Source organism: Dermochelys coriacea, chromosome 5, assembly GCF_009764565.3.
Source record: "Dermochelys coriacea isolate rDerCor1 chromosome 5, rDerCor1.pri.v4, whole genome shotgun sequence".
Classification (NCBI taxonomy): Eukaryota; Metazoa; Chordata; order Testudines; family Dermochelyidae; genus Dermochelys; species Dermochelys coriacea.
In genome coordinates this window covers 74682117-74703019 of record NC_050072.1, presented here as the reverse complement: position 1 = coordinate 74703019, position 20903 = coordinate 74682117, and the positions used below count along the sequence as shown (strand labels likewise).

At 40.5% G+C, this 20903-nt stretch overlaps 1 protein-coding gene across 1 annotated transcript; it reads right to left on the bottom strand.

Moving 5' to 3' along the window:
* Positions 1-11422: 11422 nt before the first annotated feature.
* Positions 11423-19128, bottom strand: ARL14EPL (ADP ribosylation factor like GTPase 14 effector protein like). Its single transcript, XM_043514542.1, has 5 exons — positions 19086-19128; positions 17468-17550; positions 14988-15110; positions 12464-12603; positions 11423-12108 (listed from the first exon to the last, which is right to left on the bottom strand). Exons 1-5 carry the CDS (start codon positions 19126-19128, stop codon positions 11886-11888), a joined length of 612 nt encoding a protein of 203 aa, XP_043370477.1. The 3' UTR covers positions 11423-11885.
* Positions 19129-20903: the final 1775 nt, after the last annotated feature.

Genomic DNA, 20903 nt, shown 5'->3' with positions numbered 1-20903 from the left:
AGCACGTTAAACACCACACGCATTATCCAGCAGTATATGCAGCACCAGAACCTGTCAAAGCGAAACTGGGTGAGTAGGCGACATCAGTGCGGTTACTAGAGTGATGAGAACATGGACACAGACTTCTCTGAAAGCACGGGCCCTGGCAATGTGGGCATCATGGTGCTAATGGGGCAGGCTCATGCTGTGGAACGCTGATTCTGGGCCCGGGAAACAAGCAGAGACTGGTGGGACCGCATAGTGTTGCAGGTCTGGGACGATTCCCAGTGGCTGCGAAACTTTCGCATGCATAAGGGCACTTTCATGAAACTTTGTGACTTGCTTTCCCCTGCCCTGAGGCTCAAGAATACCAAGAGGAGAGCAGCCCTCACAGTTGAGAAGCGAGTGGCAATAGCCCTGTGGAAGTTTGCAATGCCAGACAGCTACCGGTCAGTCGGGAATCAATTTGGAGTGGGCAAATCTACTGTGAGGCTGCTGTGATGCAAGTAGACAACGCAATCAAAGATCTGCTGATATCAAGGGTAGTGACCCTAGGAAATGTGCAGGTCATAGTGGATGGCTTTGCTGCAATGGGATTCCCTAACTGTGGTGGGGCCATAGAGGGAACCCATATCCCTATCTTGGCACCGGAGCACCAAGCCAGCGAGTACATAAACTGCAAGGGGTACTTTTCAATAGTGCTGCAAGCACTGGTGGATCACAAGGGATGTTTCACCAAGATCAAAGTGGGATGGCCGGGAAAGGTACATGACGCATCTTCAGGAACTCTGGTCTGTTTCAAAAGCTGCAGGAATGGACTTTCTTCCCAGACCAGAAAATAACGGTTGGGGATGTTGAAATGCCTATAGTTATCGTTGGGGACCCAGTCTACCTTAATGCCATGGCTCATGAAGCCATACATAGGCAGCCTGGAGAGTAGTCAGAAGCTGTTCAAGTACAGGCTGAGCAAGTGCAGAATGGTGGTAGAATGTGCATTTGGACGTTTAAAAGCGCACAGTTTACTGACTCGGTTAGACTTCAGTAAAACCAATATTCCCACTGTTATTACTGCTTGCTGTGCGGTCCACAATATCTGTGAGAGTAAGGGGGAAACGTTTATGGTGGGGTGGTAGGTTGAGGCAAATCACCTGGCTGCTGGTTATGCACAGCCATACACCAGGGCGGTTAGAAGAGCACAGGAGGGTGCGGTGCGCATCAGAGAAGCTTTGAAAACCAGTTTCATGACTGGCCAGGCTACGGTGTGAAAGTTCTGTTTGTTTCTCCTTGATGAAACCCCCCGCCCCTTGTTTCACTCTACTTCCCTGTAAGCTAACCACCCTCCCGTCCTCCCTTTGATCACCACTTGCAGAGGCAATAAAGTCATTGTTGCTTCACATTCTTGCATTCTTTATTAATTTATCACACAAATAGGGGGATAATTACCAAGGTAGCCCAGAAGAGGTGGTGGAGGAGGGAAGGACAAGGCCACACAGCACTTTAAAAGTTTAAAACTTATTGAATGCCAGCCTTCTGTTACTTGGGCAGTCCTCTGGGGTGGAGTGGCCGGGTGGCCAGAGGCCCCCCCACCATGTTCTTGGGCATCTGGGTGAGGAGGCTATGGAACTTGGGGAGGAGGGCGATTGCTTACACAGGGAATGTAGCGGCAGTCTGTGCTCCTGCTGCCTTTCCTGCAGCTCAACCATATGCTGGTTTGATCCTCCAGCAGCCTCAGCATTGAATCCTGCCTCCTCTCATCACGCTGCCACCACCTTTCAGCTTCAGTCCTTTCTGCAGCCTGCCACTTACTCTCTTCAACCTGCCACCTCTCCTCCCGGTCATTTTGTGCTTTCCTGCACTCTGACATTGTCTGCCTCCATGCATTCGTCTGTGCTCTGTCAGTGTGGGAGGACAGCATGAGCTCAGAGAACATTTCATCGCGAGTGCATTTTTTTCGCCTTCTAATCTTTGCTAGCCTCTGGAAAGGAGAAGATCCTGTGATCCTTGAAACACGTGCAGCTGGTGAAGAAAAAAAAGGGACAGTGGGATTTAAAAAGACATTTTATAGAACAATGGGTACACTCTTTCACGGTAAACCTTGCTGTTAACTTTACATACAAAGCACATGTGCTTTCGTTCCAAGGTCGCATTTTGCCTCTCCCCACCGTGTGGGTAACAGCAGGGAACATTTCTGTTCAGCCATAGGCAAACAGCCCAGCAGGAACGGGCACCTCTGAATGTCCCCTTAAGAAAAACACCCTTTTTCAACCAGGTGACCATGAATGATATCACTCTCCTGAGGATAACACAGAGAGATAAAGAACGGATGTTGTTTGAATGCCAGCAAACATACACTGCAATGCTTTGTTCTACAGTGATTCCCGAGTATGTGCTACTGGCCTGGAGTGGTAAAGTGTCCTACTATGTTGGATGGAATAAGGCTGCCCTCCCCAGAAACCTTTTGCAAAGGCTTTGGGAGTATATCCAGGAGAGCCACGAATGCCAGGGCAAATTAATCATTAAACATGCTGGCTTTTAAACCTTGTATAGTATTTTAAAAAGGTACACTCACCAGAGGTCCCTTCTCCGCCTGGTGCGTCCGGGAGGCAGCCTTGGGTGGGTTCGGGGGGGTACTGGCTCCAGGTCCAGGGTGAGAAACAGTTCCTGGCTGTCGGGAAAACCGGTTTCTCTGCTTGTTTGCTGTGAGCTATCTACAACCTCATCATCATCGTCTTCCTCATCCCCAAAACCTGCTTCCGTGTTGCCTCCATCTCCATTGAAGGAGTCAAACAACACGGCTGGGGTAGTGGTGGCTGAACCCCCTAAAATGGCATGCAGCTCATCATAGAAGCGGCATGTTTGGGGCTCTGCCCGGAGTAGCTGTTCGCCTCTCTGGTTTTCTGGTAGGCTTGCCTCAGCTCCTTAAGTTTCATGCGGCATTGCTTCTGGTCACTGTTATGGCCTCTGTCCTTCATTCCCTGGGAGATTTTCACAAATGTTTTGGCATTTCGAAAACTGGAATGTAGTTCTGATAGCACGGATTCCTCTCCCCATACAGCGATCAAATCCCATACCTCCCGTTCGGTCCATGCTGGAGCTCTTTTGCGATTCTGGGACTCCATCATGGTCACCTCTGCTGATGAGCTCTGCATGGTCACCTGCAGCTTGCCACACTGGCCAACAGGAAATTGAAATTCAAAAGTTCGCGGGCCTTTTCCTGTCTACCTGGTCAGTGCATCTGAGTTGAGAGTGCTGTCCAGAGCGGTCACATGGAGCACTCTGGGATAGCTCCCAGAGGCCAATACCGTCTAATTGTGTCTACAGTATCCCAAATTCGACCCAACAAGGACGATTTCAGCACTAATCCCCTTGTCGGGGATGGAGTAGAGAAATCGATTTTAAGAGCCCTTTAAGTCGAAAAAAAGAGCTTTGTCATGTGGATGGGTGCAGGGTTAAATTGATTTAACGCTGCTAAATTTGACCTCAACGCCTAGTGTAGACCAGGGCTAAATAAAAATAAAATGTTTCACATGAACTTTCTCTTACTGCAACTAATGTAGCAAATGGTTTATGCAAAAGCATCTAGCAAACTATAAAGTTGTGAAGCAAGAGATGGGACTGAAAATAGCTACAAGGATTACTATGTTGTTATTGAACACATCCAATCTTATATATTTGGAGTTCAAAATCTAACTGAAAAAAAAAAACCTCTAGTAAAATCCATCTTAAATATATCCTCATTTTGGCTGTGTACATCATAAACAAGCATTGCCATTGTTGGTTTCTGTTGATGAACTATATATTATGTATATTTTTATGGGCTAGATTCTACTACCCGTACGCTGAGTTATACTTTTCTCTTTGAATAATTCCACTGAACTCAATGAGACTACTTACAGAGTAAGATACTACGCACTCAACATGTACAAGGGTGCTAGAATGTGGTCTTATGTAAATAATCACTGTGGATTTCTAGGACTACGTTGTGCATCTTTTACTCATGCAAGTGTGCACTTACTCACATGAGTAGTCAGTGCTTCACAATGTAAGGATTACATAATCTAACTTCTATAATCAAGAGCAGACAATAATTTGTTCATAATGTGAACCTACATGTAAGACATGATTTTATGAGGGACCAAGGTCCATACACTCCCACTTGAATAGAGATGGAGGGAGCTCAGTACCATACAGGATCTGGCCCTAAGAGAACAATAAAATTACTTTTATGAATGGAAAGAAAGGGAAAAAGCCTTTGCATGTTTCATGCCAAGGTCAAAATCAGAGTTGATGAAGTGCCAGTATTATATTGTAACAAATGTACAAAGGGTGCTGTTAGTCCAAATTCCACACATCTGCTTTCCAAGTGGAATGAGATCAGATATGCTAAATGCTAAAGATTATGTCTAATGTGCCAAAGTGAGAATCTACAGACTAAGTATTGTCTTTGTTACAAGATAAGAAATTCAACAGAACTAGGATATTATGATTCTGGTGAAACTATTTATCTGGGGGATGTCTCAAATTCTACTGGTTTGGGGCTAGAGTCCTTAATCTGGTTTGGAAATAGTGCTTGAGCTCAGTTTTGCTTTGTTAGAGGGTGTTAAAGGGATGAAGAGAGTTGCCTGAAAAAGGCTTCAAAGCAATTTTTTTTTTTTTACAGCAGAGTCTGTTGAACATTAACTATAGAGTTCGTTCCTCAACAGATGCTGACATGTATAAGTTCAATAACAGGACGGATTAATTTTCCTCTAAATGATGGAGTGGATCTGACTGGCTTCCAGCCAATACACAGAAGTTTATTTTAAACCAGAAGGAATGGGTGAGTGGTCTAAGCATAGGATTGAAATATCTAGACTCTCTGGAGCCACAGATTTGAATTCTCTCAAAGCCGACAGTCCTTCATCCTTCTTAAGCACTATAAATAAATTAACTGCCATATAATTTACTGGGTGAGGATCTTTTGGACAAGACTGTAAAATTAGGCTCCATGTGGACAAGATCTTAAGGCACTTTTCATATAAATAGTGGGGTCTCCATCACCTGCTGTTTTATAGAATGCCATAGACCATTTGGCTGCTACCCTCCACTCCAGAGGTACTGGTGTATGTTCAAACTGTAATTTTAAGTACTTTTGGATCCTTTGGGTGGAAGGAATTACCTAAATAATAAAACTAAGCTCCAGTAAATAATTTTTTACCCAGAGATCTCAAAGTGTTTAACAAAGAAAGATAAATATGAATATCTCAATTTTATAGATGGGAAAACTGAAGCACAGAGAGGTGAAGTGACTTGCCCAAGGTCATATAGTGTGTCAGTGGTGTTTTTACATGAGCTATAACGTGCCACATCTTCAGCTGGTGTAAGTTATAGCTCCATTGATTATAGTGGAGTTGCAATGATTTATGCTACAGATCTGGATATGTGATTAAATAGCAGTTATGTTCAATTGCTAACTATCCACTACTAAATCTGATGGAGTACAATGAAAATATACAGCTGAGACCCAAACAGAAACCGAATGACACAGTGGCTCTATTTTATTCTCCCGGTTGTCAAGAACATAAAGGGTGGAATTTGCTGAGCTAGTCTTTTTGGTCATATAGAGTCTAGACAACACAATGACCAAGCAAATGAGAATCTAGGGGAGAAAAGTCTGTGATGTGGCTGAAAAAATTCAGGAACCAAGAGTTTGCTAGTTCAGACACATGCAGTGGACGGATGAAGAGGACACGATGAAGACAGCATGGCAGAAAGGAATGGTAGTAAGGAAAACCTATGGAAAGCCAAGGAAGCAATGGACAGCTGGGAAGCAATGGACAGCTGGTTGGATTGCATCAAAAAAGATCTTAAGCAGAAGGACCTTAGTACTGTCTCAGACAGACAAAGATGGTGGATGCTTGCATCATGATGACCCAACCGCAGGTGATGGGATAAGAAGATTGTGTGATGGTATATTATCTTAATCAGTCTATATTTTTAATGTATCTGGTTTTCATCTTATTTTAGCCATAGAGAGAACTCTGAGACACTAGGAATTGTCAGAAAAGAAGCTGTGTGTGTACGGAATAGATATGCTAAGTATAATGACCCTGTTTAACTTCTCTAATTTGAAGTGTCAGTGAAAGAGAGAGACAGAAAGTGTGTATGTATGGACAGACCTTGTGAGGTGGTCCAGAGGTCTCCTCCCCCCTGTGTTTTTTTTTAATTAGCCTTCTAGAACAAAGTTATTCCAAAGAGCAAAATATTTGCTCCTTAAAAGTATTTTTATAAGGCAAAAAATAATTTTGTACCATTATGAGAGAGGGTGGTTTTGTAGGAGGCAGGAAAATCATCCAAACCTTCCCTTTAAGTTGCTGACAGATTTTAACTAAAGATCCCCTGCAAGTCTCCTCTAACGTAGTACTGAATATTTGACATTTAACTACACAAAACCAATAGGCAAGTGCCTAGGTTTTAGAGTAGCAGCCGTGTTAGTCTGTATTCGCAAAAACAAAAGGAGTACTTGTGGCACCTTAGAGACTAACAAATTTATTAGAACATAAGCTTTCGTGAGCTACAGCTCGTTTTGTTTCACCTTTGTTACTACTTGTTTCCTACATACATCTGTCACTGAGTTTCACTATCAATAAATAATATATACTTGACATTGTGTTGTTTTGTTTTCTGCAACTGCGCTTATGTGAAATAAACTTGTCCACTGTCTGCTGCTCATTCTGCATACAGGAAACAGTAGAGGGAACATTGTTTGGAAACAGGAAGAACCATCTTCAAATTGTGTCGTAGTTCCCTATGTACCATGATATTATTTTTATTACCCTTTTCCTCCCTCCCCCTTCCTTTTTATTTCTTACAACCGCCTGTTGCATATTCAGATTAGACTACAACTCTTCAGAGCAGGAGCTGTCTTTCACTCAGTGTTTGTATATGCCCAGCAGAATGTATTCAAAAGCCATTTTATGATTTCAAAGTGCTACTAGAAGACAAATAATGGGCCTGTAAATGGATTTCTTTGTAGATTTACATTATTCTGGTTTTTAATCACTTGCTTCAGGGATTTATTTATGAAGGTTAATCTGTGTCTAGCTGAATCTGTCCAAGAGAATAGGTTTCAGAGTAGCAGCCGTGTTAGTCTGAATTCGCAAAAAAGAAAAGGAGTACTTGTGGCACCTTAGAGACTAACAAATTTATTTGAGCATAAGCTTTCGTGAACTACAGCTCACTTCATCGGATGCATCCGATTAAGCTTTCGTGAGCTACAACTCACTTCATCGGATGCATCCGATGAAGTGAGTTGTAGCTCACGAAAGCTTATGCTCAAATAAATTTGTTAGTCTCTAAGGTGCTACGAGTACTCCTTTTCTTTTTTGTCCAAGAGAATGTTCATTTTCTTCCATGGCTTTGGGGCAGTACTGCCATGTAGACTATCTCAGGGCTGAAAATCCCAGGTTTCCAGGGTCCCCCGCTCACGGGCAACCCAGCCCCGGGGACTAATAGCAGCAGTGAAACTACCATAAATCATGTCAATTAAGGCTGTCAAGTGATTTAAAAAATTAATCGTGATTAATCACGCTATTAATTGTGCCGTTAATAATAAATGGTATTCTATTTAAATATTTTAGGTGTTTTCTACATTTTCAAATATATTGATTTCAATTACAATACAAAATGCAAAGTGTACAGTGCTCACTTTATATTTATTATTACAAGTATTTTCACTTAAAAAAACAAACATAATCATAGAATCATAGAATCATAGAATATCAGGGTTGGAAGGGACCCCAGAAGGTCATCTAGTCCAACCCCCTGCTCAAAGCAGGACCAAGTCCCAGTTAAATCATCCCAGCTAGGGCTTTGTCAAGCCTGACCTTAAAAACCTCTAAGGAAGGAGATTCTACCACCTCCCTAGGTAACGCATTCCAGTGTTTCACCACCCTCTTAGTGAAAAAGTTTTTCCTAATATCCAATCTAAACCTCCCCCATTGCAACTTGAGACCATTACTCCTCGTTCTGTCATCTGCTACCATTGAGAACAGTCTAGAGCCATCCTCTTTGAAACCCCCTTTCAGGTAGTTGAAAGCAGCTATCAAATCCCCCCTCATTCTTCTCTTCTGCAGACTAAACAATCCCAGCTCCCTCAGCCTCTCCTCATAAGTCATGTGCTCTAGACCCCTAATCATTTTCGTTGCCCTTCGTTGTACTCTTTCCAATTTATCCACATCCTTCCTGTAGTGTGGGGCCCAAAACTGGACACAGTACTCCAGATGAGGCCTCACCAGTGTCGAATAGAGGGGAACGATCACGTCCCTCGATCTGCTCGCTATGCCCCTACTTATACAACCCAAAATGCCATTGGCCTTCTTGGCAACAAGGGCACACTGCTGACTCATATCCAGCTTCTCGTCCACTGTCACCCCTAGGTCCTTTTCCGCAGAACTGCTGCCGAGCCATTCGGTCCCTAGTCTGTAGCGGTGCATTGGATTCTTCCATCCTAAGTGCAGGACCCTGCATTTATCCTTATTGAACCTCATTAGATTTCTTTTGGCCCAATCCTCCAATTTGTCTAGGTCCTTCTGTATCCTATCCCTCCCCTCCAGCGTATCTACCACTCCTCCCAGTTTAGTATCATCCGCAAATTTGCTGAGAGTGCAATTTGCTGAGAGTGTAATATTTTTCAATTCACCTAATTCAAGTGCTGTAGTGCAATCTCTTTATCATGAAATTGAATTTACAAATGTAGAATTATGTACAAAAATATTACATTCAAAAATAAAATAATGTAAAATTTTAGGGCCTGCTGTTCTGCTATACAAAGCACACAGGATCTTTATAGGGGAGAAGGCAGCACGCTGCATTTATTGAGAATACAACAGTCAGTATATGCTTTTCAGTCACACACACATACACATCACGCACACAGGCCTGCCAGTTGATGCTTTTATAATTACCAGTCTGTTGTAGCTCGAGTCAATCTAATGACCAGTTAGATTGAACACAAGTGAGGAGCTGGGCTCTGTCGGTCGCGATCCGATGTTCCAAGGTTTTGGCAGGACTGAACCCAGAATTTCATGGCAAAACACCCCAGCTTTATACTTGTAAATTCCTATTTGAGTCCATGCATTTTGCAATGTCATCCTGTAATTATTAGTCCTTAGTGGTGGTAATCTTGGGGTTTTCCACTGTTATCATTTGATGGTTATTGTCGGGCTTCCCATCGTTATCTCCTATTTGTTGTCTTGCCTTTGGGGATGGTTGCCTCACCTCTGAGGCAGTCAATGCTGCTAACATGTTTAGCATAAAGAAAAGGAGTACTTGTGGCACCTTAGAGACTAACAAATTTATTAGAGCATAAGCTTTCGTGAGCTGATGAAGTGAGCTGTAGCTCACGAAAGCTTATGCTCTAATAAATTTGTTAGTCTCTAAGGTGCCACAAGTACTCCTTTTCTTTTAGCGAATACAGACTAACACGGCTGCTACTCTGAAACCTATGTTTAGCATAGGATACAATGGATGTTTTTTGATTGTCTCCTGGTGTTTCCAAGTCTTAATTTTTTTTGACCATTCTGATATTTGTGATGGCTTTCACACCTTATCTTTTCCTGATGCATGCATTCCTCATTCACACAAACAATCTCTCACAGAGAAGACAGCAGTATTTTATATTCAGCAGAATACATTGTAAATTAAACTTCACTAAATCTTGTAGTCAAAACAGTTTACATAGTGGCTCAGGCCTTTAGCATTCCTTTAATCTAATTAATACAGACACAATAAAAGATCCTGTCTTTTACTCACTAAACCTTAAACCAAAGAAATGACTAGAGGGAAGTTTATAATGCATATAGGAAACAAGATCCCAGTCTCAGTTGGTCATTCCACAAAGTAAAACTATTTCCCCATGTTTATTTTCACCCCCTACTGTTACTCACACCTTCTTGTCAACTGTTGGAAATGGGTCATCCTGATTATCACTACAAATGGTGTTTTTTTCTCCTGCTGATAATAACTCACCTTAATCACTCTTGTTAGTGTGTGTATGGCAACACCCATTTTTCCATGTTCTCTGTGTGTATATGTATATATATATATATCTTCCTAGTGTATTTTCCTCTGCGTGCATCTGATGAAGTGAGTTTTAGCCCACAAAAGCTTATGCTCACATAAATTTGTTAGTCTCTAAGGTACCACAAGTACTCCTGGTTCTTTTTGCTGATACAAACTAACACGGCTATCACTCTGAAATCTATCATTCCTTTCTGTTATTCAAAAAGGGTGGCTGGCAGAATTAATTCAAAGTTTACATCAATTTTTATAGTACAATTATAAAATCCTGTACCTACACTGCAAGTCCACTCAGTCCTACTTCTTGTTCAGGCAATTGCTCAAACAAGTTTGTTTACATTTGCAAGAGATAATGTTGCCCGGTGCTTGTTTACAATGTCACCTGAAAGTGAGGGAGATCTATGACTTCACCCCAAAAGCAGTGCTCCTTCCTTCCGCTCTCTTTAGAGGAGAGGGTCGGCAAAGGGAGGGAACCTCTTACTGACTCCGTAGTCAAAGAGTTGGAAGAGTGAGACTTTCTTGCCACCAAATGAGCCCTGGACCACTGGCTTACCAGCTTACCAGAGCAATCACTGAGATGATCTGGTCAGGTTAAGTGGTCTTCTCTTCTTTGGGAACCAAAGAGGTCTTTGTAGATCTCTCTCTAAGCCCTGGTCTACACTGGGTTATGCAACTTCAGCTTCACGAGTAATGTAGCTGAAATTGACATACTTAGATCGACTTACCATGGTGCCTTCACTGTGGTGAGTTGACTGCTGCCGCTCCCCCATCGACTCTGCCTGTGCCTCTCACGGCCCTGGAGTACAGGAGTCAACAGGAGAGTGCTCGGGTGTCGATTTATTGCATCTATCCGGCAGGTAATGAAGACATACCCTAAGAGAAAGAGCTTCGGGTGGGATTCCCTCATTTTGGGGGGCCTTTTCCAAAAGACACAACATATACAGCACTTGTGCAGTACATGTGCTTCACCAAGGCAGAAGATGAAGAGTATCCATCACTGATGGATAGCTGCTTCACAGGAAGGACATGATTTGAATACTGGAGATTTTAAATCCGCCACGTCCCAAGGTGTCCAGTGCCGGAGCACCTTCTAGACATGAAGCCTTCTTTCCACTTTTCTTTTTTGCAACAGGCTTAGAAGTACAAATTTAACTATACTGACCTAGATAGTGTTCTATGCTGAGAACACTAACTACAACTAACTAACAAATAAACAAGGAAAGAATCATACAGTGAGCAGAGACACGGACACTGCAGAGGTTCTGTCTCACAGACACGAACGGTAAGAAGGAACTGGAAGGCAGTTGTGGCTGTACTGCCATTTATGCCCTCAGCTATGGGGCACCAGAGGGCATGCAGGGTGCAAGTGCAGCCCCAATAGACATTGCTACCTGCCCGCATGCAGTGCATGCACACCAGGAGAAGCAGAATACAAGCGGAATCACTCAAAGAAGAATGGATTTGTCATATGTTGTATATGTGCATATGTGAAAAAAGGAAAAAAAATCAAAGCAATGTGATCCTGTTTTCCAGAGTAAGGATGTTGTCTGACCACAGCATTCTTGACACCTGTAATTTTAGAAAGTAAAGACTTAGGAACACCTTGTTAGCTGCCTCAGCAAAGTTGCCAAGGATTAAGGAGAATGAAATATATACTTGTCCCTAATGGTGAGGATTAAGGCATATTGGTGAGGCAGAGAAAGGCGCATGAGCACCACTAACAGGTACTTTAGCCAAGTCAATCCAGCCCCTTTCACAAAACCAAAATTCACTTTTATTAAAGGTTAAAAAATAAAAAAGAATGAAAAGAAAAACATTGCTCAGTCACAAAAGCTAGCAGAAAAACATCATTCAGGGACAAAAAATGGTAACATGCTGATCACTTCACCAGCTTCAGTCTGAATTCTCTCATAAACCCATTTTCTATTACAGCGACACTCTGGTCCACATTTGTTCGAATTGCACTTAGGGCACGGATAGAAGCAACCCAGGCAGTTCTTCTCCAGGCAGTCACACAAATCCATGTTATTACAAAGCAGCCTGCCATGTTTGTCATACTTCTTCATAGTTCTGTTAGAGAAAAACAGTGACCTTCAGAGAATATTTCAAACACGCTCGATGACTGAAGTAAGCTAATGAGGAAGAATCTACAGAGGAGCAAGTATTTTCTTCTGAACACTCTTGCAACATAGTGAAATGCCAATATAAGATTCTGATAATAATAGACAGTTATTAAATGTTAAGTAATGTGTGCCACAAAAATAAGTCAAACTTCTGTTAAACTAAATAGAGAAAGTCTATTTACTCTGCTAAACATTCACATTTTAAACAAGGTCTATGAAAATATTTGTTTTTTAATTTTCTGTATATTGAGTAAACATCTCAATTTCAAAAGACATATAATAAATCAAAGATACCATCTCACTTGTGTTTATAAAAAAAATCTTGGTTCATCTTTGCCATACGCTCTTTCTTCTGCTGCTCTCTAGTTTCAGGGTTGAAGTCGGCTACCTGAGGTCCTGGGTTTTGAAACGCTAAGCATTTTAGTTGCCGCTCTATTTGCTGCTATGAATGAACAAACGAAGGAAAGATTATAAACACCAAAGCTAACCAGAATTTTTTTTATTTACTGCCATATATGTTTGCTAGTTTTAATCTTCATAATAAAAATATAAAAGGACACAGTGATTGGCACGTAAGGCAAAAATCTGACGTACTGTAGCAATAGTCCCATTTAAAAACTGTTCAGCCATCTATTAATTTTTAACCAACTATGCCCAAGGCCCATTTTGTCAGCTAACAGAGGAGGGCATAGCCAGAGATCTCCAATTTTATGCAAGTGTGAATGCAAAGAAAGAAGGTGGGTAAGTATGACATGACAGCCCAAGCTGCAATGTCCACACTGCTATTTTTAGTGTGCTGGATCAAACCTCACTAGTGCAGGTCTGTCTGCCAGACCTGGGAGGTTCTCTCCCAGCTGCAGTTTAGACATACCCAGAGAGCTCAGGTTGTAGTACCTCACCACAAAGATTATATTGATTATTTTTCTCTTGGTTTTTGAAAAATTATCACCGTGGACAGAAACACTCCCCTCTTGTAAAGGCCTAGCTAGAGTGAATTCAAGAACAGGAAAGAGGGAGCTTAGCACTTGTGTTGTTCACTTTCTGTCAGAGAGATTGGACCACATCATAAATGCCATCTAAGAAAGCAGACATTGCATTTTCTAAAATATTTTGCAGTTAGATACTGTTGCCATTGTGTGTTTTCCTTTGAATCAGAACGAGTTTCAAAACAGAAGTTCTAACAGAAATAGAGTTGCTGAAAGATTGTTTGATTTCTGCCTCTCAGTAATACACCCTTTCAGACTTCCATAGCTCATTCACAATACTATCTGGAGCCTTTCTGCCCTGTCCCTTGTTTATATCTATGTTGCATGATCCCTACCAACTACACATAAGATCTTTCTGACTGGTCCAGGCCCTCATCTATGTTGTATTAGCTCTTCTCCAAATTCTCCCCGTGAACCTAATTTTGCATTCTTCAAGTTACAGTTTCTTGGACAGTTCTTACAATATGAATATATATCTCAACATCTGAAAAAAAACCTTTAATAAGGATATTTCATCATTTTCAATTATTCTGAATATTCAAGGAAAGCATTATTTCAATATTAAACAATAAAATGAAGGTCCACTAAAGTACACAATGTGCCTTTAAGGTAGTAATTCAGTAGCCTACAATGTAAAAGAAAATACTGTCACTGTCCTAATCTGAGCTGGATCATTCTTTCTGTTCTCTTACCCGCCTCTGTTCCCTCAGCTCTCCAGGGCCTATCTCTCCAAGAAGAATCGGGGGGCAAGGAGAAGGTATGGAAGACCATTAGTGCAGGAAAGAACAACTCGCAGGACTGAAGTGTATGAAGAAAGGAGAAGAGTGGAGGAACCAAAGCAAACAATTCATAGAGATTGACAGTACTTTAGCAGGGTTATTTTATTGTATTTTTGCTGGAAATCTGGATTTACAATCGTATTAAACTGTTTTGGGGGGTTAAAAAGAATGGGCCTTATTCTCCAGTGTCCTACAACTTGGTTTGTCATTTACACCGGTACAATGCAATTGCAAGTAAGCATAAAATGTTACAAGTCAGAACAGTAGCATTTTACACCTACTTTTCACTCACTACACACATGATGTAGTAAATGATGACACAAGGTGCAAGTTGGTAACATTTATTTGGGATTCTCAAGATTTCTGTAGAAGTAGATTATTTTATTTATAAATTGATTTTATTTTCTCAAACATAAATTTATGTGAATCATCTTCCATCATCTTCATTTCAGACTCCACCATATTATTTCAATCAGTCTATATTTTTTAATTTTTTAACAACAATGTGCTCCCAGGGCAAGGTTCCAGTCACTCCACAGTGGAGTAGCAGTAGGAATTTAAGCAGATTCTCTGTTGTTGTGGCACATGTCCAATAGCCAACTGAAGGTCTTTTATTTGCAAGCTGGCTGACATCAAGTTCTGAAAATTAAAGCCACTGGTCTTCTGATAAGCAGTGGGACAACCTCATCAGCTGGCCACATGTAGACATTTAAATTTTGTGGGTAGAAATTGGGTTTTACGGTTAAAATGCAGTCCCTACTCATAGGTTACAAACATTCCAACTGGAAGCAAATAACAGACAACAATGGAGGATGAAATGCCAAACACAAGGAATCTCTTCCAGAACTCAGAGTAAAATTAATTACAAAGATTACTTCCTGTTGAGAGGACTGTCCCACTTTCCTGCATCCTCCCTTGCTAATGCTAGAACTCTGAATGGCTCTAAACACTCTGTTAAATACCTGCACATGTATTGCTGTCATTTCACTATTTGCCTTTACTTATATTTGCACATTTGTTCCAACGCCCTGATCAGTAACACAGTACTTCATAAGTCATACCAGTTGCTTCTGTGCTATTTGACAGTCCTTAGCAGGAGGGGCATGTGCTTCTGCAGGTTCCTCATGGGCAGAATTGCTTTTCTCGGTACAATTTTCTTCAAAATGATCACTCATTTCAAGACACTAAAAAAATGAAACATCAAAAACTGAGCACTTTAAAGAGATATATACAGGTGTGAGAACCACAGACTTATTAAGGGGAGCTGGTCAAACTTTTAAATTGACCAGCTGGTATCCATCTCAGACCCTCAAAGATTCTGGACCCACATTGCTTAGTGAAAAAAATGTGTCAGTATCAGGTTTTATTTTAGAAATGTTATTAAAATTCTGAAACAAACTAATATAAAACCTAGAAACATATCACCAAAGCTAAATTAGTATTAATAAACTAACTAAAAATAAAACACTGCCAAATCAGAATTTAATAAAAATCAAATCAATAAATCAAACAAGGTAGTCTAAATATTGGATTGGAGTTAGATCATCAAATTAATATAAAAAATAATTGATCCTCATATAATTTCTAAGGAGTCTGAGAATGTGGCTGTGCAGCTGGGTATATATCCCAATTAAATAATTTTAGCATGGTCAATCAAATGTGTAATTTGAATCTGGTTAAAAAGCCTAATATTGAAACTAAACTATTACCTAATGTCTGAATCTCAGTCTCAGAGCTATTACCCAGCTTCCTTTTAGACTTCAGGTTTCAGAGTAGCAGCCGTCTTAGTCTGTAGCCACAGAAAAAAAACAGGAGTACTTGTGGCACCTTAGAGATTAACAAATTTATTAGAGCATAAGCTTTCATGGGCTACAGACCACTTCATCAGATGCATTGAATGGAACATAAGAAGATTTTATATATATATATATATACACACACACATACACACACACACATATAGAGAAGATGGAATTTGCCATACAAACTGTAAGAGGCTAATTAATTAAGATGAGCTATTATCAGCAGAAGAAAAAAAAACTTTTGTAGTGATAATCAAGATGGCCCATTTAGACAGTTGACAAGAAGGTGTAAGGATACTTAACATGGGGAAATAGATTCAATATGTGTAATGACCCAGCCACTTCCAGTCTCTATTCAAATCCAAGTTGATGGTATCTAGTTTGCATATTAATTCAAGCTCAGCAGTTTCTCATTGGAGTCTGTTTTTGAAGCTTTTCTGTTGCAGAATTGCCACCCTTAAGTCTTGTACTGAGTGACCAGAGAGGTTGAAGTGTTCTACCAGTTTTTGAATGTTATGATTCCTGATGTCTGATTTGTGTCATTTATTCTTTTGCATAGAGACTGTCCGGTTTGGCCAATGTACATGGCAGAGGGGCATTGCTGGCACGTGATGGCATATATCACATCGGTAGATGTGCTGGTGAACGAACCCCTGATGGTGTGGCTAATGTGATTAGGCCCTATGATGGTGTCACTTGAATAAATATGTGGACAGAGTTGGCATTGGGCTTTGTTGCAAGGATAGGTTCCTGGGTTACAGAGTAGCAGCCGTGTTAGTCTGTATTCGCAAAAAGAAAAGGAGTACTTGTGGCACCTTAGAGACTAACAAATTTATTAGAGCATAAGCTTTCGTGAGCTACAGCTCACTTCATCGGATGCATTTGGTGGAAAAAACAGAGGAGAGATTTATATACACACACAGAGAACATGAAAGGTGCCACAAGTACTCCTTTTCTTTTTGTTCCTGGGTTAGTGTTTTTGGTGTGTGGTTGCTGGAGAGTATTTGCTTCAGGTTGGAGGGTGTCTGAAAGTGAGGACTGGTCTGTCTCCCAAGATCTGTGAGAGCGAGGGATCATTTTTCAGGATAGGTTGTAGCTCTTTGATGATGCTGGAAAGGTTTTAGTTGCGGGCTGAAGGTGACAGCTAGTGGCTTTCTGTTATTTTCTTTGTTGGGTCTGTCCTGTAGTAGGTCATTACACATATTGAATCTATTTCCACATGTTAAGTATCCTCACACCTTCTTGTCAACTGTCTAAATGGGCCATCTTGTTTATCACTACAAAGTTTTTTTCTCCTGCTGATAATAGCTCATCTTAATTAATTAGCCTCTTACAGTTTGTATGGCAAATTCCACCTTCTCTGTATGTGTATATATATACACACTATATGTATATACTATATGTTCCATTCAATGCATCCGATGATGTGGGCTGTAGCCTACAAAAGCTTATGCTCTAATAAATTTGTTAGTCTCTAAGGTGCCGCAAGTACTCCTGTTTTTAGACTTCAGTTCTCATGTGGAAGCTAACCTTTTCCTTCCCTGTCCCCAACACTAACATTATAATACAAACCTTTAAAAGAATACTCTCCATAAGCAGAAGTTTAACAACTCTTATGTCCTAGAAATTGCAGGTGACAATCTAAAATCTCTCAAGACTTTTAAATACAGAGCACACTGCAATGAGTGTCTTTATCAGAAAATGAGTGTCTTTATCAAAAAATTTAGGGCTGTTTAAACCTGGGGAACTTTTCTTTTTGGTGTTTTCCCCATGTGGGGTTTCTGGATGTGCATGCACACAGCCACACTTTCACTTCCACACCCTAAATATAAAGAAAATAAAAAGGCTAAGACCTCTCCCACTTAATAAAAGCAAATGACAAAGAACAGAAAAAGAAAAATAAGATTTAAAATGTTTGCAAACTCTTCAGCTCTTTCCGTTTTCTGGACTTTTATTGAGCAGGAGTGCAGACAATGATATTCTGCTGGCAAAACACTTCTCACTAACAGAACTTCTTTGGGTGCTGGCAGAGATTCGTCAAAGGCTGAGCTGGCCTGTTTGTTGACGCCGTGACTTGCTCTCCCAAGCCCTGAAGATTCTGGAATGACAGTCTGCCTCTGATGTCTTGTTGACCCCAAAAACACCAGAGGCTTCTCAGCCTAACCCTTAATTCAAACCATTCATAGTGTTAATCACTCGGCCTTGAAGCTTTCAGTCCAAGATCGTTAGACAAATCAGATGCAAAGCCTACCTTGGTGCTATGCAACTTGATCCAATCAACTTTGTATTGGGTTACTGTTAGTAACTTGGAAACTTGGAAAAGTCCTGCTTAAGCCAGCAATTTAAAAATAGTTTGTATTTTCCGTATTACAGGGACTGTTGGTCTGTGACCCTCCCTCATAATATCAAAAATTCAGGCACATAAGACCACTATTGAGAAAACTGGCGTGGTCTTATCTGGATTCAGTGTCTCAAAAGGACATTATGGAAACTGGAAAATTCATTATAAACCTCCTATAAACACAACAAATGGGAAAAACCCTGACACAACAAAATGGAGTTACTCAACAGTCCACCAGCAAAAAATAAATTCAAATTTACAATAAATGTCATCAACTCCACTTTTTCCTCATCTGATCTCAAAACAGACAATTGTTCATATTCTTTTGGAAACAAAGCAATTGCTGCAATCTTCCTATTTTGGAACTGGGCTACAGGTGAGAATCTATCTTCTAAAATCTTAATTCTTGATACAGAAAAGTTACTCTAATGCTCATTAAGATATAATCCATTTAAAATAAGGAATTTTAAATGTAGTATAAGGTTTACATACAAGCTATTCATCTCATTTAGGGTATATATGATGAACTGTAATTGTAGTACATTAGTTTTAGTCTAAAATTTTGGCCAAACTTTTCAAATTTGGGCGCCTAAAGTTAGATACCTAAATCAATGTTTAAGCACAAAAATAAATGGTCAGAAGTTTAGAGGTGCTGAGCACCCATCAGCTGTTAATTAAATTTTATTATAAATTACTTGTTATTTCTATTTTATCTAATTAACTAAACATGGCTGCAAGTGCTTGATTTTAGGCACCAACATTTGAACAGTTTGACCTTAGTTCCTTTACCTTTTATTTACTGAAATAAACTAAGAAGGCTATTTTGCAGGGCAAGAATAATATTCCTCAAAAGATACTTAGGCCATTTTTCTGGGCTCACATTTTTAAAATGATTTCTGAACTACCAATGGTCATTTACATTTTTGCTATCTAAAATGTTTAAGCAGGACCCTACAATTAATATGTTTATGCAGCTGCATAAATAATCACATCATTCTGCATTCTTTTGAAATTTCAGGTGAATTGAGCTCCACAGCTGAACCTTTCACTTAAAATCATAAAAGGTCTGTAGCTCAATATGGTTGTGAAGAAAACCTTCAAGATGTGAACCAGGTGCTACAGATGTACTGTCTTCTGCTAAAGACAGCCAGAAACAATTACTTTGAAAGAAGATTCCACTTCATCACAATGGGGTGTTGATTCTGAAGCCCAGTGACCACAATTTAAGTGACAACACTGTTAACTATTTCCTGTTAATCTTTAAAGCAGAAGGATCAAGCTAATGTGCTCATCCATTGTTGCAGGAAGTAGTGGCAGATTTTGGGGAAGAGTATAGAGTGGCAACTAGCTGAAGAGATGAGGAACAAGGAATTCAAACCCCTTTCCCAAATTTAAAGTAATCTCCCATGTGCCCAAAAGGAGGAAAGTAAGAAGAGATACTTTCCCTTTGCAATACCAAAAGCCTCAACTGCCTTCTGAATGCCAAAAACCAAAACTGCTTCCAATATATTCCTGTGTGTCAAAAGCTCCAAGTGTCCCCTTAAAATAGGTTTAGTTCAGTATCAACTTAAACAAATAAATAACATCAGGGCATATTGTACTGGTTGGACGACTGTTGAACAGGCGATGAGGAAGAGAAAACTTGAGGGCAGTGCTGCATAATTCCAGGGTCTCTGCTGTATAATTTTAATAAATACTTAAGTCTTAAGTTTCATCTTTTCCTATTCAGGAGCAGGAATGTTACAGTACAGCCAAGCTACATATTTTCAAGCACAAAATGATGATCCCCAGACACTCTAACACATTTTGGATAAATCATTACATTAAGACATCAAAGAATAACCATTTTAAGGAATTGTCACTAAGCTATTGAAACAGTAAATTATTCTCTGGAATATAAAAACATAGACCAACATTTTCACAAAGCAAATAGGAGCCATCAGTGATATCCTACGGACGTGGAGAATACATGTACAGGTCGTTAACTTAACTTGCCATTCGGTGTCACTGTTGTTCTACACAGGTAATATAAGGTCATGGTCAAGCAATTTTTTAAAAGCTTTCACTGGGTAAGCAAATTAACTGGTATGGGTGCTATAGTTTGTCATATTTTATGGACCTCCAAAAGATGTGTCACAATAATATATGCTGCATTTCTATTATTCCAGAAAGCAGCATAACAATTCACCAATGTACTGGAGGCTCTAAACAATAGATGAGGTGAAAACTCTGCCTGTTAAACCCATACTTTTTCATTTTGCACTATTTTTGCTTATACTTGGAGTCTACTTTTATGATTAACATAAAAACACATCAGTCCCTCTGCTAATAAAACACCTATGGACTCACTCACATAATCAGCCAACCAACACACTTATTCACTCATTCTCTCCCCACTCCTCCATCGCTCACTGTCACACAGCTCTCCCCCAGAACGATAAAGGGAGAGAGAATTGCCGGTGACAGATGCTGGTCTTGCCACTTAATGCACCTTTGGAAAGTGCTTAGAAATCAGGGTGATGGGCACAGTATAAGAATCTGAATACAGTAGAATCACCCATGCGGCACACACAGTTCGCATCCACCATTCCCCACCAATCACCCATTCATTCCTCCATCCCCTGCCTGCTGGGGAACATCTCAGTGCTCTCCCCTGTCGGCTGAGGATCTCTCTGCCCCTCACTTCCCCCTAAGGGCATCTCCAAGGGCCTCCTCCATGTTGAAGATCTTAGAGCCTTCCCCATCTGCTCATGGATCTCTCGGAGTGTCCCACACTTGGGGTCTCTAGTGGCACCTTAAAGATTAACGGATTTATTTGTGCATATGTTTTGTGG

Coding starts and splice junctions, on each gene's coding strand:
- ARL14EPL (XM_043514542.1), bottom strand. CDS start 19,128: ATGATTTTAAGTGAAAGGTTCAGCTGTGGAGCTCAATTCACCT. Junction 17,551..19,085: donor CTGTGGAGCTCAATTCACCT/GAAATTTCAAAA, acceptor CTTTATATTTAG/GGTGTGGAAGTGAAAGTGTG. Junction 12,109..12,463: donor GATTTTTTTTATAAACACAA/GTGAGATGGTAT, acceptor TTTCTCTAACAG/AACTATGAAGAAGTATGACA.